The sequence below is a fragment of the Artemia sp. Qi Xiang Cuo genome, chromosome 15, assembly GCF_049724085.1.
Source record: "Artemia sp. Qi Xiang Cuo chromosome 15, ASM4972408v1, whole genome shotgun sequence".
Taxonomy (NCBI): Eukaryota; Metazoa; Arthropoda; class Branchiopoda; order Anostraca; family Artemiidae; genus Artemia; species Artemia sp. Qi Xiang Cuo.
Genome location: NC_142808.1, coordinates 22,227,061 through 22,244,264, shown reverse-complemented (window position 1 = coordinate 22,244,264; position 17,204 = coordinate 22,227,061). Strand labels below are relative to the sequence as shown.

The 17,204-nt window shown below is 31.4% G+C and overlaps 1 protein-coding gene across 1 annotated transcript in view; it reads right to left on the bottom strand.

Annotated features, from left to right (window-relative positions):
• LOC148943452 (uncharacterized) overlaps window positions 1-17,204 on the bottom strand; it is a 67,408-nt gene that overhangs the window by 27,321 nt on the left and 22,883 nt on the right. The window contains exon 2 of the mRNA XM_089100862.1: window positions 14,055-14,282. Within this exon, the coding sequence (XP_088956988.1) occupies window positions 14,055-14,282 (228 nt within the window). The remainder of the gene's footprint in view (window positions 1-14,054; window positions 14,283-17,204) is intronic.

Genomic DNA, 17,204 nt, shown 5'->3' with positions numbered 1-17,204 from the left:
TTTACAAATTGAAGTACCCATCCTTTACACCCACAACTTTACTTTACAGCTTTTTGAATGCTCCAACACCAAGCAATACTTTTCAAAGGGCATTTGAAGTAGTCATCCTTTTCACCCACAACTTTACTATACTACTTTTTTGAATGCTCCAACACCAAGCAATACTTTTCAAAAGCATTTCAGAACCAGTTCTTTTCTTAATGTCCTTCCTAAACCCATTTTACAAATTGAAGTACCCATCCTTTTTACACACAATTTTACTTTACAGCTTTTTGAATGCACCAACACCAAGCAATACTTTTCAAAAGACATTTCAGAGCAAGCAAATCACACAGCCTACTAGGTGTCTTACCTTAGCTTACATAAGGTAGGCTATTAGTGGACGTCATCAGGTCTGCAAAACTACCAATAGGGTAGCCTATATATTGATACTTTCTTTTAGAATCATTAATGTTTACCTTTAAACTGCTTCATGGTTAAAAGATCCTGGTATGCCAAAAATCCTAGTAACATCAAGGATAGGCCTAGTCTAGCCAAGATCTTTTCAAGAAGCATTCCTTAAAAGTATTTTTCAAAGAAAAGAGCTTTGCTGAACTTGGTTCTGATTTCTGCTTTGCTCGAATATACAAGGAAAACATTACAATAGAGATGACTAAGATTTTTGGGTTGACTGATAACATACAATGTCTACAGAACTTGCTGATGAAGAAGCATCGTGAGCCTAATTTTCCTGACCACATTAATTCTCAGGTAGGTTGACTAAGTTTTAGGATTGATATGTGACCACCAAGTTGCCTGAACTGCATTTGGAACTATGAAAAGCCATCTATATGACTTTGTTGTTGTCTCTATGTAGGCCTATTAGTGAGGTAATGCAGTTTCTTTTGTATGACATTTTAGTGGATCATATATTAAATAAGAAAACCAAAAAGTATTCTGTATAACTTTATTCCTGTTTCTCTATAATAATTTGATGTTTAAGAATTGTCTATTGTTTTGACTTTATAGTGCTTTGTTTATAAGAGTAAATGACAATATTTGTTGCTTAGAGTTGCTTAGTCAAACAATGCTCACCCAAGTAATTTGTATATCTAATATAAAAAAAACATAAAAGGTATATGCTACTATTATGTAATAACTATGAGGTAGATTTATATCTAAATATTCAAGCAAATCACACAGGTAGGCTATCAGTGGAAGTTATCAGGTCTGCAAAACTACCAATAGGGTAGCCTATATATTGATACTTTCTTTTAGAATCATTAATGTTTACCTTTAAACTGTTTCATGGTTAAAAGATCCTGGTATGCCAAAAATCCTTGTAACATCAAGGATAGGCCTAGTCTAGCCAAGCTCTTTTCAAAGAGCATTCCTTAAAAGTATTTTTCAAAGAAAAGAGCTTTGCTGAACTTGGTTCTGATTTCTGTTTTGCTCGAATATACAAGGAAACAACTCCTTCTAAGGCTATATGCTGATTTATTTATTTGTTGGTCATTTTCTGCTCTTTAACAGCACACGTTCTTTATTTTTGAAATTGGCCACGAACTTTCCTATTGGAATACATTATGTAAACTGGCGATCTTTCTCCTTAAAAAAAGAATTATCGGTTTTTCATACTAATTTAAGACGTATATGGCTGTGTAAGTTTGCACTTGACCAATTTAATGAATTAGAATTTAGTTAAGAGTTTAATTTTTAGCTTAGAGTCTTAGCTTAGAGTTTTTGTTGAAGTTCTAGTTTAGTTTTAGTTAAGAGTTTAGAGTTTTACCTTAGAGTCTTAGCTTAGAGTTTAGTTAGAGTTCTAGTTTAGTTTAGCTATAGTTAATAGTTTAGAGTTTTAGCTTTGAGTCTTAGCTTTGAGCTTTAGTTAGTTTTAGTTTAGTTTAGTTTTAGTTAAGAGTTTAGAGTTTTTTAGCTTAGAGTCTTAGCTTAAAGTTTTAGTTAAGAGTTATAATTTAGTTTAGTAATAGTTATGAGTTTAGAGTTTTAGCTTATAGTCTTAGCTTAGAGTTTTTATAAGAGTTCTAGTTTCGTTTAGTTTTAGTTAAGACTTTAGAGTTTTAGCTTACAGTCTTAGCTTAGAGTTTTTTTGTTAGAGTTGAAGTTTAGTTTAGTTATAGTTAAGAATTTAGAGTCTAGCTTAGAGTCATAGCTTAGAGTTTTATTTAAAGTTATAGTTTAGTTAAGTTATAGTTAAGAGTTTAGAGTTTTAGTTTAGAGTCATAGCTTAGAGTTTTTGTTAGAGTTCTAGTTTAGTTTAGTTTTAGTTAAGAGTTTAGTTTTTTACCTTTGAGTATTACCTTAAATTTTTTGTTAGAGTTCTAGTTTAGTTTAGTTTTATTTAAGAGTTTAGTGTTTTAGCATAGAGTCAGCTTAGAGTTTTATTTAGAGTTATAGTTTAGTTTTAGTTAAGAGTTTAGAATTTTAGCTTAGAGTCTTAGCTTAGAGTTTTTGTTAGAGTTCTAGTTTATTTTAGTTTTAGTTAAGAGTTTAGAGTTTTTAGCGTAGTCTTAGCTTAGAGTTTTTTTTTGTTGAAGTTCTAGTTTAGTTTAGTTAATAGTTTGGAGTTTTAGCTTAGAGTCTCAGCTTAGAGTTTTTGTTAGAGTTGAAGTTTAGTTTAGTAATAGTTAAGAGTTTGGAGTTTTACCTTCGAGACTTAGCTTAGAGTTTTAGTTTAGTTTAGTTAAGAGTTTAGAGTTTTTTTTAGTTTAGTCTTAGCTTAGAGTTTTTGTTAGAGTTCTAGTTTAGTTTAGTTTTAGTTAAGAGTTTGATGTTTTACCTTAGAGTCATAGCTTAGAGTTTTAGTTGGAGTTCTAGTTTAGTTTAGTTTTATTTAAGAGTTTAGAATTTTAGCTTTGAGTCTTAGCTTAGAGTTTTTGTGAAGTTGAAGTTTAGTTTAGTCATAGTTAAGAATTTAGAGTTTTTAGCTTAGAGTCTTAGCTTAGAGTTTTACTTAGAGTTGTAGTTTAGTTTAGTTTTAGTTAAGAGTTTAGAGTTTTATCTTAGAGTCTTAGCTTAGAGTTTTTGTTGAAATTCTAGTTTAATTAAGTTAAGAGTTTAGAGTTCTACATTAGAGTCTTAGCTTAGAGTTTTTGTTTGAGTTCTAGTTTAGTTTAGTTTTAGTTAAGAGTTTAGAGTTTTAGCTTAGAGTCATAGCTTAGAGTTTTTGTTATAGTTCTAGTTTAGTTTAGTTTTATTTAATAATTTGGTTTTTTACCTTTGAGCATTAGCTTAAAGTTTTGGTTAGAGTTCTAGTTTAGTTTAGTTTTAGTTAAGAGTTTAGTGTTTTAGCATAAAGTCTTAGCTCAGAGTTTTTATTAGAGTATTAGTTTTACTTAAGAGTTTAGAGTTTTAGCTTAGATTCTCAGCTTAAAGTTTTTGTTAGACTTCTAGTTTAGTTTAGTTTTAGTTATTAGTTTAGTGTTTTTAGATTATAGTCTGTGTTTAGAGTTTTTGTTTAAGTTCTAGTTTAGTTTAGCTTTAGTTTAGAGTTTTAGCTTAGACTTAGAGTTTTAATTAGAGTTCTAGTTTAGTTTTAGTTAATAGTTTAGAGTTTTTAGCTTAGAGTCTTAGCTTAGTTTTATTTAGAGTTTTAGTTTAGTTTTAATTAAGAGTTTAGAGTTTTACCATAGAGTTTTAGTTAGAGTTAAAGTTTAGTTTAGTTACAGTTAAGAATTTAGAGTTTTAGCTTAGAGTCATAGCTTAGAGCTTTACATAAAGTTATAGTTTGGTTAAGTTTTAGTTAAGAGTTTCGAGTTTTAGCTGAGTCTCAGCTTAGAGTTTTGGTTAGACTTCTAGTTTAGTTTAGTTTTAGTTAAGAGTTTAGAGTTTTACAGTAGAGTCTTAGCCTATAGTTTTTTGTTAGAGTTCAAGTTTAGTTTAATTTTAGTCAATAGTTATATTTTTTATCATTGAGTTTCAGTTTGATTTCCAGTTTAGTTTAGTTTTAGTTAAGAGTTTGGTGTTTTAGCTTAGAATCTTATCTTAGAGTTTTAGTTATAGTTGTATTTTATTTTAGTTTAAGTTAATAGTTTAGAGTTGTTAGCTTAGAGTCTTAGCTTAGAGTTTTTTTTTGTTGAAGTTCTAGTTTAGTTTAGTTAATAACTTAGAGTTATGTACTTTAGTCTCATCTTGGAGTTTTTGATAGAGTTGAAGTTTAGTTTAGTAATAGTTAAGAGTTTAGAGTTTTACCTTAGAGTCTTAGCTTAGAGTTTTTGTTAGAGTTCTAGTTTAGTTTAGATATAGTTAAGCGTTTGGAGTTTTACCTTCGAGACTTAGCTTAGAGTTTTAGTTTAGTTTAGTTTTAGTTAAGAGTTTAGAGTTCTTTTTAGCTTAGAGTCTTAGCTTAGAGTTTTTGTTAGAGTTCTAGTTTAGTTTTAGTTAAGAGTTTGGTGTTTTACCTTAGAGTCATAGCTTATAGTTTTATTTGGATTTCTAGTATAGTTTTAGTTAAGAGTTTATATTTTTAGCTTAGAGTCTTAGCTTAGAGTTTTTTTGTTATATTTCTAGTTTAGTTTAGTTTTTGTTAAGATTATCGAGTTTTTAGATTATACTCTTATCTTAGAGTTTTTATGAAGTTGAAGTTTAGTTTAGTCATAGTTAAGAATTTAGAGTTTTTAGCTTAGAGTCTTAGCTTAGAGTTTCTTGTTATAGTTCTAGTTTAGTTTAGTTTTAGTTAAGAGTTTAGAGTTTTATCTTAGAGTCTTAGCTTAGAGTTTTAGTTGAAAATCTAGTTTAGTTTAGTTAAGAGTTTAGAGTTCTACCTTAGAGTCTTAGCTTAGAGTTTTACATAGAGTTGAAGTTTAGTTTAGTTATAGTTAAGTGTTTAGAATTTTAGCTTGGACTCCTATCTCCAAGGTTTGTTTATAGTTCTAGCATAGTTTAGTTTTATCTAAGAGTTTAGGGTTTTAGCTTAAAGTCTTAGGAGATATTTTTAGTTAGATTTCTAGTTCTAGTTTATTTTTACTTAAGAATTTTGAGTTTTACATTAAGGTCTTATCTTAGAGTTTTAATTAGGGTGGAAGTTTCGTTTAGTTTAGTTATAGTTAATAGTTTATAGTTTTAGCTTAGAGTCTTAGCTTAGAGTTTTAGTTAGAGTTATTGTTTAGTTTAGTTTTAGTTGAGTTTTAGCTTAGAGTTTTAGCCTAAAATCTTAGCTTAGAGATTTAGTTAGAGTATTAGGGTAGATTAGATTAATTTAGGTTAGGTTAGATTAGGTTAAGCCAGGTTAGGTAAGTCAGGTTAGGTTAGCTAAGTTAGGTTAGGTTAGCTAGTAAACATCTCTCCATGTTTAAGTTAGGTTACGTTAGGCTAGATTAAGTTATGTTAGGTTAGATTAAGTTAGGTTAGCCTACGTACGCGCGCATACTTAGGCTAACCTAATCTAACCTAACTTAACCTAACATAACTTAATCTAGTCTAACCTAACCTAACCTAACTCAAACATGGAGAGATGTTTACTAGCTAACCTAACCTAACTTAGCTAACCTAACCTCACTTACCTAACCTGACTTAACCTAACCTAATCTAACCTAACTTAATCTAGTCTAACCTAACACTCTAACTAAATTTCTAAGCTAAGATTCTAGGCTAAACCTCTAAGCTATAACTCTTAACTAAAACTAAACTAAACAATAACTCTAACTAAAACTCTAAGCTAAGACTCTAAGCTAAAACTATAAACTCTTAACTATAACTAAACTAAACAAAACTTCAACTCTAACTAAAACTCTAATCTAAGACTTTAAGGTAAAACTCAAAACTCTTAACTAAAACTAAACTAAGCTAGAACTCTAACTAAAACTCTAAGCTAAGACTCCAAGCTAAAACTATAAACCCTTAACTATAACTAAACTAAACTTCATTTCTATGTAAAACTCTAAGCTAAGACTCTGAGGTAGAACTCTAAACTCTTAACTAAACTAGATTTTAAACAAAAACTCTAAGCTAAGACTCTAAGATAAAACTCTAAACTCTTAACTAAAACTAAATTAAACTAGAACTCTAAGTAAAACTCTAAGCTAAGAGTCTATGCTAAAAACTCTAAATTCTTAACTATGACTAAACTAAACTTCAACTTCACAAAAACTCTAAGCTAGGACTCTAACCTAAAAACTAAAAACTCTTAACTAAACTAAACTAGAACTATAACAAAAAACTCTAAGCTAATACTCTAAGCTAAAATTCTAAACTCTTAACTAAAACTAAACTAGAACTCCAACTAAAACTCTAAGCTATGACTCTAAGGTAAAACACCAAACTCTTAACTAAAACTAAACTAAACTAGAACTCTAACAAAAACTCAAAGCTAAGACTCTAAGCTAAAAATAACTCTAAACTCTTAACTAAACTAAACTAAAACTCTAAGCTAAGTCTCGAAGGTAAAACTCCAAACGATTAACTATATCTAAACTAAACTAGAACTCTAACAAAAACTCTAAGCTAAGACTCTAAGCTAAAAATCTAAAATCTTAACTATTACTAAAATAAACTTCAACTCTAACAAAAACTCTATGCTGAGACTATAAAATAAAACTCTAAAATATTAACTAAACTAAACTAGAACTTCAACAAAAAAAAATCTAAGCTAAGACTCTAAGCTAAAACTCTAAATTCTTAACAAAAACTAAAATAAACTAGAACTCTAACAAAAACTCTAAGCTAAGACTCTAAGCTTAAATTCTAAACTCTTAACTAAAACTAAACTAGAACTCTAACTAAAACTCTAAGCTAAGACTCTAAGGTAAAAGACCTAACTCATAACTAAAAGTAAACTAAACTAGAACTCTAACTGAAACTCAGAGGTAAAACATCAAACTGTTAACTAAAACTAAAATAAACTAGAAGTCTAACAAAAACTCTAAGCTGAGACTCTAAGGTAAAACTCTAAACTCTTAACTAAAACTAAACTAAACTAGAAGTCTAACAAAAACTCTAAGCTAAGACTCAGCTAAAACTCGAAACTCTTAACTAAAACTTAACCAAACTATAACTTTATGTAAAACTCTAAGCTATGACTGTAAGCTAAAACTCTAAATTCTTAACTGTAACTAAACTAAACTTTAACTCTAAATAAAACTCTAAGCTAAGACTATATGGTAAAACTATAAACTATTAAATAAAACCAAATTAAAATAGAACTATAAATAAAACTAAGCTAAAACTCTAAGCTAAAAACTTTAAACTCTTAACTAAAACTAAACTAGAAATCTAATTAAAACTCTAAGTCTAAGCTAAAACTCTAAACTAAAGCTAAACTAAACTAGAACTTCAACAAAAACTCCAAACTAAGACTCTAAGCTAAAAACACTAAACTCTTAACTAAAACTAAACTAAACTAGAAGTCTAACAAAAACTCTAAGCTGAGACTCTAAGCTAAAACTCTAATTTCTTAAGTAAAACTAAAACTCTAACAAAAACTCTAAGCTAAGACTCTATGATAAAACACTAAACTCTTAACTAAAACTAAACTAAACCAGAACTCTAACCAAAACTCTAAGCTAAGACTCAAAGTTAAAACACTAAACTCTTAACTAAAACTAAACTAAACTAGAACTCTAACAAAAACTCTAAGCTAAGACTCTAAGCTAAAACACTAAAATCTTAACTAAAACTAAACTAAACTAGAACTCCAACAAAAACTCTAAGCTAAGACTCTAAGGTAGAACTCTAAACTCTTAACTAAAACAAACTAGATTTTAAAGAAAAACTCTAACCCAAGACTCTAAGATAAAAATCTAAACTCTTAACAAAAACTCAACTAAACTATAACTCTAAGTAAAACTCTAAGCTAATACTCTAAGCTAAAAACTCTAAATTCTTAACTATGAATTAACTAAAGTAAAACTTCACAAAAACTCTAAGCTAAGACTCTAAGCTAAAAACTCTAAACTCTTAACTAAAACTAAACTAAACTAGAACTCTAACAAAAAACTCTAAGCTAAGACTCTAAGCTAAAATTCTAAACTCTTAACTAAAACTAAACTATACTACAACTCCAAATAAAACTCTAATATAATAATCTAATTTAAAACACAAAAATATTAACTAAAACTATAATAAACTACAAATATAACAAAAACTATAAGCTTATGCTCTAATATAAAAAAAACCTCTAAACTCTTAAATAAAACTAAACTAAAATTATAAGCTAAATCTCGAATTTAAGACTCCAAACGCTTAACTATATCTAAACTAAACTAGAACTCTAACAAAAACTCTAAGCTAAGACTCTAAGGTAAAATTCTAAACTCTTGACTATTACTAAACTAAACTTAAACTCTAACAAAAACTTTAAGCTGAGACTCTAAGCTAAAACTCTATACTATTAACTAAACTAAACTAGAACTTCAACAAAAAAAACTCTAAGCTAAGACTACGCTAAAAACTCTAAACTCTTAACTAAAACTAAAATAAACTAGAACTCTAACAAAAACTCTAAGCTAAGACTATAACCTAAAATTCTAAACTCTTAAATAAAACTAAACTAGAACTCTAACTAAAACTCTAAGCTGACTCTATGCTAAGACTCTAAACTCTTAACTAAAACTAAACTAAACTAGAAGTCTAACAAAAACTCTAAGCTAAGATTAGAATTCAAAACACTAAACTCTTAACTAAAACTAAACAAAACTAGAACTCTAACAAAAACTCTACGTCAAGACTCTAAGCTACAACTCTTAACTCTTAAATATAAATAAACTAACTTATAACTTTAACAAAAACTCTAAGCTAGACTCTAAATTCTTAACTATAACTAAACTAAACTTCAACTCTAACAAAAACTCTAAGCTAAGACTGTAATCTAAAACTCTAAATTCTTAACTAAAACTAAACGAAACTAGAACTCTGATAAAAACTCTAAGCTAAGACTCTAAGCTAAAACTCTAAACTCTTAACTATTACTAAACTAAAACTCTTAACTAAAACTCTAAGCTAAGACTCTAAGCTAAAAAACTCTAAACTCTTAACTAAAACTAAACTAGAACTTCAACAAAAACTCTAAGCTAAGACTCTAAGCTAAAAACTAAACTCTTAACTAAATTCTAATTCATTAAATTGGTCAAGTGCAAACTTACACAGCCATATACGTCTTAAATTAGTATGAAAAACCGATAATTCTTTTTTTTAAGGAGAAAGATCGCCAGTTTGCATAATGTATTCCAATAGGAAAGTTCGTGGCCAATTTCATAAATAAAGAACGTGTGCTGTTAAACAGCAGAAAATGACCAAAAAATAAATAAATCAGCATATAGCCTTAGAAAGAGTTGTTTCCTTGTATGTTCGAGCAAAACAGAAATCAGAACAAAGTTCAGCAAAGCTCTTTTTTTTGAAAAATACTTTTAAGGAATGCTTCTTGAAAAGAGCTTGACTAGACTAGGCCTAGTCTTGACGTTACTAGGATTTTTGGCATTCCAGGATCTTTTAACCATGAAACAGTTTAAAGGTAAACATTAATGATTCTAAAAGAAAGTATCAATATATAGGCTACCCTATTAGTAGTTTTGCAGACCTGATGACTTCCATTGATAGCCTACCTTATGTAAGCTAAGGTAGGACACCTAGTAGGCTGTGTGATTTCCTTAAATATTTAGATATAAATCTACCTCATAGCTATTACATAATAGTAGCATATACCTTTTATGTTTTTTTTTATATTAGATATACAAATTACTTGGGTGAGCATTGTTTGACTAAGCAACTCTAAGCAACAAATATTGTCATTTACTCTTATAAACAAAGCACTATAAAGTCAAAACAATAGACAATTTTTAAACATCAAATTATTATAGAGAAACAGGAATAAAGTTATACAGAATACTTTTTGGTTTTCTTATTTAATTTATGATCCACTAAAATGTCATACAGAAGAAACTACATTACCTCACTAATACATAGAGACAACAACAAAGTCATACAGATGGCTTTTCATAGTTCCAAATGCAGTTCAGGCAACTTGGTGGTCACATATCAATCCTAAAACTTAGTCAACCTACCTGAGAAATGATGTGGCCAGGAAAATTAGGCTCATAATGCTTCTTCATCAGCAAGTTCTGTAGACATTGTCTGTTATGAGTCAACCCAAAAATCTTAGTCATCTCTATTGTTATGTTTTCCTTGTATATTCGAGCAAAACAGAAATCAGAACCAAGTTTAGCAAAGCTCTTTTCTTTGAAAAATACTTTTAAGGAATGCTTCTTGAAAAGAGCTTGACTAGACTAGGCCTATCCTTGATGTTACTAGGATTTTTGGCATACCAGGATCTTTTAACCATGAAGCAGTTTAAAGGTAAACATTAATGATTCTAAAAGAAAGTATCAATATATAGGCTACCCTATTGGTAGTTTTGCAGACCTGATGACTTCCACTGATAGCCTACCTTATGTAAGCTAAGGTAAGACACCTAGTAGGCTGTGTGATTTGTTTGCTCTGAAATGTCTTTTGAAAAGTATTGCTTGGTGTTGGTGCATTCAAAAAGCTGTAAAGTAAAGTTGTGTGTAAAAAGGATGGGTACTTCAATTTGTAAAATGGGTTTAGGAAGGACATTATAAAAAAAACTGGTTCTGAAATGCTTTTGAAAAGTATTGCTTGGTGATGGAGCATTGAAAAAAGTAGTATAGTAAAGTTGTGGGTGAAAACGATGACTACTTCAAATGCCCTTTGAAAAGTATTGCTTGGTGTTGGATCATTCAAAAAGCTGTAAAGTAAAGTTGTGGGTGTAAAGGATGGGTACTTCAATTTGTAAAATGGGTTTAGGATGGACATTATGAAAAGAACGGGTTTTGAAATGCCTTTGAAAAGTATTGCTTGGTGTTGGAGCATTCAAAAAAGCAGTATAGTAAAGTTATGGGTGAAAAGGATGTCTACTTCAAATGCCCTTTGGAAAGTATTGCTTGGTGTTGGAGCATTCAAAAAAGCAGTATAGTAAAGTTGTGGGTGAAAAGGATGACCATTTCAAATGCCCTTTCAAAAGTATTTCTTGGTGTTGGATCATTCAAAAAGCTGTAAAGTAAAGCTGTGGGTCGAAAGGATAGGTACTTCAACTTGTAAAATGTGTTTAGGATGGACATTATGAAAAGAACTGGTTCTGAAATGCCCTTTGAAAAGTATTTCTTGGTGTTGGCGCATTCAAAAAGCAGTAAAGTAAAGTTGTGTGTAAAAAGGATGGGTACTTCAATTTGTAAAATGGGTTTAGGAGGGACATTAAGAAAAGAACTGGTTCTGAAATGCCCTTTGAAAAGTATTTCTTGGTGTTGGAGCATTCAAAAAAGCTGTATAGTAAAGTTGTGGGTGTAAAGGATGGGTACTTCAATTTGTAAAATGAGTTTAGGAAGGACATTAAGAAAAGAACTTGTTCTGAAATGCCCTTTGAAAAGAACATAACATAACATAGCATAACATAACATAACATAGCATAGCATAACATAACATAACATAATCTAACCTAACCCAACCTCACATTTGAAATTACTAGGAAACCGAGGGACCTTTGAGGACCGGGGGCTTCCTTCGGGGTTGGGATGGGGTATGAGGGCCCTTTTGGGGTTGGGGTAGAGGACCTCACGACACTGTTCAAATGGAACTTGTGTATTATAACGACCACAGAGTTTCACCCTCAAATTCTCTTCTAAAACCTTTTCTAAAATCATCTTTTAAAATGTCTCTAACTGTTTCGCCGAAATAATTCCCTAAAATGTCTAAAACGGTTTCGCCCAAATAATCCCTAAACGTAATTTCTGCGTGTTCCTTTTGTTTTTGGCATCCCTGCGCTGTCACATTTCAAATTACTAAGAAACCTTTTCGTGAATCAATAATTCCCCTTAGAAACAACAAATTAATTCCCCTTTTCTTGACAAATCAATTAACCATGACATCATCTGTCAGACATTAAAACTTTGCCTGGAAACAATAATCGACCTTTGGAAATTTAGGTCATTGACCCACTTTGATTAACCACGTGTTCTCCCTAGGGACTCGCATGCACTTACAACAACAACAACAACAATGACAAGATCTTGGAAAAAGAGGTCATTGACTCTGGTCCCCGTTAGACTCAATAATCCAGAAAACATCCATCAAAGTGAGAAAATTCCTGTTTTTTCATTCTCACTCACAAAAACCATAAAACATCCATAAATTGATGTTGACATCCATGAAAAACATCAAATAAATTGACCAACACACATAACCGTCCAAAAAAACATCCATAAAAGTGAGAAAAATCCTGTTTTTTAATTCTCACTGACAACGAACAGACATAAAAACATGCATAAATTATGTAACAAAGTTGTAGGTGGCAGCAAGGGTGAGGGGTCGCGCTGGTACCCCCTCTCTACTCCAGTGGTCCTAGAATATCGTGGGACGGCTCATTGGAACGGAAATTAAAAGTTCTAGTGCCCTTTTTAAGTGACCAGAAAAAATGGAGGGCAACTAGACCCCCTCCAGCGCTTATGTTATTTCCCAGTCTCCCGATCAAAATTTTGAGATAGCCATTCTGTTCAGCATGGTCGCAAATATGATAAATATGTTTTTTAGGATGACTTAATCCCCCGAAGTCCCCAGGGGGAGGGCTAAAAGCTATGAACTTTACCCAATGTTAACATATAGTATTGGTTATTGGGAAGTATACAGAAGTTTTCAGGAGGTTTTTTTTTCTGGTAGTGGGGGGGGCTGGGTTGGGGGTTATGTTGGAGGATCTGTCCATGAAGGAAGTTTTCATGGGGGAAGGAAAATTGCCATGAAGGGGGCGCCGGACTTGCCAGCATTATTTATTGGTTATTGGGAAGTATACAGACATTTTCAGGAAGGATTTTTTCTGGAAGGGGGGGGGGGGGCTAGAGGAGGGAGTTACTCTGGAGAATCGCCGTGGAGGATGTTTCTTTGGGGTAAGGGACAGTTCTATGAAGGGGGCGCCGGATTTCCAAGCATTATTTAAAAAACGATCAGAAATTAAATATAAAAAACAAGTTTTTTCAACTGAAAGTAAGAAGCAACATTAGAACTTAAAACGAACATAAATTATAACGTATGTAAGGGGGGTTCTCCCCCAAGTCAATACCTCGCTCTTTACGCTACAGTTTTTTTTAGTGCTTTCAAAAGAGCTATCTATTCTAATTAAACGGCCTTTGTGATTCAGGGGTTTTTGAATAAAATTTTTTTTAAACTTTTAACGTAAAGAGTATTGACTAAGGGGAGAACCCCCTCATATACGTAATAACATATACCTAGTAAAAAAAAACAATAAAAAAAACAAGCGATACGGCTCAATAGTAATCGAAACTTTTAAAAACGGAATTTTGATGTCAATAAATGTATCAAAAGAATGTGTTTATAATGAAATTCTAAATATATAAATTTTATTAAGTTTAGTATTACTCATCAAAGGCTACGAGCCTGAGAAAATTTACCCGCTTTCTCCCAGAGGGGGGAAACATCCCCTGGAAGTAAATGAATATTAATGAAAATCACATTTTCAGATTCGGCGTATCAATCAACTCTCTTACCTAGGTTTGAAGCTCATATCTACAAAAATCTGCAACTTTGTATTTTTTGTCAGAAGAAAAATATACGAATATAGAAGTTAGTTACGTAAGTTAATTTGTAAATTGCGTCATAACCAAATTTAGAGACATCCATTTAGCAAAATAAAAGTAAAACTTTTATGCAAATTTTGTTTACTTATTCAATGACGGTGAGCCAAAATAAAAGCTGCATTAACTAAAAAACGATCAGAAATAAAAAAAAAACAAGTTTTTTAAACTGAAAGGAAGGAGCGACATTAAAACTTAAAACGAACAGAAATTATTCCGTATATGAAAGGGGCTGTCCCCTCCTCAACGCCTCGCCCTTTACGCTAAAGTTTGACTCTGTCTCACAACTTTATTTGTTAAAACAATAAAAACTTTAGCGTAAAGAGCGAGGCGTTGAGGAGGGGACAGCCCCTTTCATATACGGAATAATTTCTGTTCGTTTTAAGTTTCAATGTCACTCCTTACTTTCAGTTTAAAAAACTTGTTTTTTTTATTTAATAAGTATGAAGGAGCTATAAAACCTACCTGCACCACTATGTAGCGCCAGCAGCTCCAAAAGTGCTTTATGACTGGCAAGTTGAAGAGCTTCGGCAGATGAGGTTGTCAAGTTACCATAGCCTTGAGCTGTATTGTCTTTCTCTAAAGGTGTCAGCAGTATCGACGGCTTTAAAGATAATCTAGGCTCTATTGTTTTTAGTGACACCTCTTTTGACTCAAATGAAATTTTTTCGTGAGAAAAAGAAGTGCTGCTACCTGAAAATATATTTCTAATCAATGGGTTATCCAAGATATTCACTAAACAGGAAAGTGGATAGGCCAAGTTGTCTAGACTTTCTGGAATTTAATTAATTTTTATTAAGGTTTATGCTTCGGCTTTTGGGGCTACTCCTCCTTTACAAACAGAATATGTCCATGACTATATTCAAAATGAATTGTTGCAAAATTTTGGGAAAAAAATGATAGTAACTTTTGCTCTTGAGGTGACTCAAGCATAACTTCAGGGCCATTGGCACTATGCCCGAACGTTTTTTATTTACTTCAACTATCAGCTAAGTTTTACTTGATTTGATTTATTTACTTTGTTTTTCATCTGGTTCACAGTTTCATTTAACAGAAAAAAATAACTTTAAAATAAAATTCTTTCTCCCAGTGCACTAGCAGGGGGGGGATCACTTCATGAAAACATTAGTGAGGGGGACGGCAATTTTAAAAAATTAGAATACAAAAAGAAGGTGTATTTCAATAAAATTGCTTCTTCAAAACCTAGGCAGGCTTCTTATGCTTTATGACGAAATCCCGCCTACTTCTCCTTTTTAACTAATTAATTTAAAAAAAATTTCACAAAATTCGTTTTTTTTTAAAGTACAGAAATTAAACCAAAAATGAACAAAAATGGAATCAAGTAATCTATCAAGCATACAGCTATAAAAAAAACAGTATCAATATATAAATGAAACCCAAACCGAACAGAAATTAAAATAAATAACAGAGTCAAACTCAAAACGAGCAGAAATTAATGAATAGGGTTCAAAACCCCTATGCTTTCTAAGAGCCAGGATGTAATTTGTACTTTACTAAAAATTAATTAGAAAACCAATTTTCTAAAAATAATTTTTTAATAGAAAATTAAAGGCCATGTTAAACTTAAGATCAGCCGATGAAAATATCGTTTGAAATAAAAACTGAAAACGACCAGGAATTACTATTAAAGAATAAATGAAACCAAAAACGACCAGAAATTAAATAAACAATCATAGCAAAAAATATTCAACAAGTAATAATATAAATGAATAAATAGATCTTAAAGCGAGTAATGCTTAGATTGAATATGAAAATCAAGCTTAAAACGAAAAAAAATATATTGCTATTAAAGTATAAATAAAACTTAAGACAAACAGAAATTGAATAAAAAATCAATACGAACAAACATACAATATATATCAATGAAAATGAATAAATAAATCTTAAAACAAGTGAAACTTAAATTAAATATGCAAATCAAGTTTGAATCGAATAAAAATAACTACAAACACGAGTCTGGGTATCGCCTCACTAATAAATAATAAATAATAATAAAACATTGGAGCCGTATGGCCTTTACTATAGGCAACGCTACAGCGTTGCCTCTGAAAAATTCAAATGAATGTGCATTGTTAGTTTAATATACATATGCTGATATGTATTCCTTAAAATCTTAATTAATTTTTTGATTTCTTAAAGTTATAAAAGTGAAAACATTTAAAAGATTTTTTTTCACTAAAGTGTAAACCCCCCAAAGCATATACGACCACCCTTTTTATAAGAACCTTATATGCCGTAAGGGCATAACTTACAACCCTTTCCCTCAGCTGTAGTGTGGAGGGTTGTCTTCCTCACATACATAATTTCCGAAACCTTCAACTACGATGAATAAAATTGTTATCTCCAAATTTTGATTGGAGGTGTTATGGCAGCTGCTGAGCGTAGAGGGGGGCGGGCTGTGTGCTCTCAACTCACTTTGACTCTTGAAAAGGGCACTATAACTTCAATTTTCAAATCAAAGAAGCCCCATCTAATGTTTATACGTCCACCCATTCAATAAAAACTGTATATATCCTCATAAAATAACTTACAACCCCATCCCAAGGGCGCTGGGGGGTTGTGTCATCCCTAGAGACATTAGTATATGTTTTTTGGACTATTTTGAAAAATAATTTCAAACAGATGCGTTTTTTGAAAGGAGAGTTTTTAGAAGAGGGAGAGGGGGGCTAAATGCTGGTAACTGTGGATGCTTAAGAAAGAGCAGAAATTTCAATTTTTAATCAAGTCAGCCTCTTCTAAAATTAAACCGCCATCCCTTCCATAAAAACCTCAAATACCCCCTGGCCATAACTTACAACCCTTGCCCCTAATTTCTGGAGTTTGTTTCAACTCAAAGGTTTTGTTACATGATATTTAGACTATTTTGAATAGAATAGCTACCTCAAAATTTCTATTTGATGTAGTTCGGGACAATAAGACATGTGTGGGGGGGATAGCTACCCTCCGATCACCTTGACTCTTAAAAAGAGCACTAGAACGCCTAATTACCAATCCAATGAGCCCCCTCCGAAGTTTAAATGACCAAACTTTCCATAAAAACCTTATATAACCCCAGGACATAACTTACAGCCCTTGCCCTGAGGGCTGGGGGGATTTGTTTTCCTCAAAGACATAATTTCCAGACCTAGCAAATACGCTGAACAAAATGGCTATTTCAAAGTTTTGATTGGAAGTATATGGGGAAATGATGGGCGTGGAGAGAAGGGTCATTTGCCCTCTGTTTACTTTCGACTAATAAAAAAAGGCACTGGTCCTCTCAATTTCTAATCGAATGAGCCGCTTTTGAAGCTTCTACGACAAAACTCAAACTATTGGTCTACCAGTTGGTACTTGTAGGTACCAACTGGCTATATTTGTGATATTTTAGAATCACCCTAGAGAATTACTATTCAAATTTTAGCGTGGAGTGCGGGAGTTGGAGGGATTGCAGCCTTCCAGGAAGATAATGTTCAATAATCACACGTTTGAGAAGTAGATTCAAGTTTTCAAATTTTCTTTTAAACTATCTTATGTCAAAAGATGAAAGGTTTCTGGAGGTTAATTGGCTACAAAAATGGCCATATTAATCTCTATATTTTGAAAGGTAATCAGTAA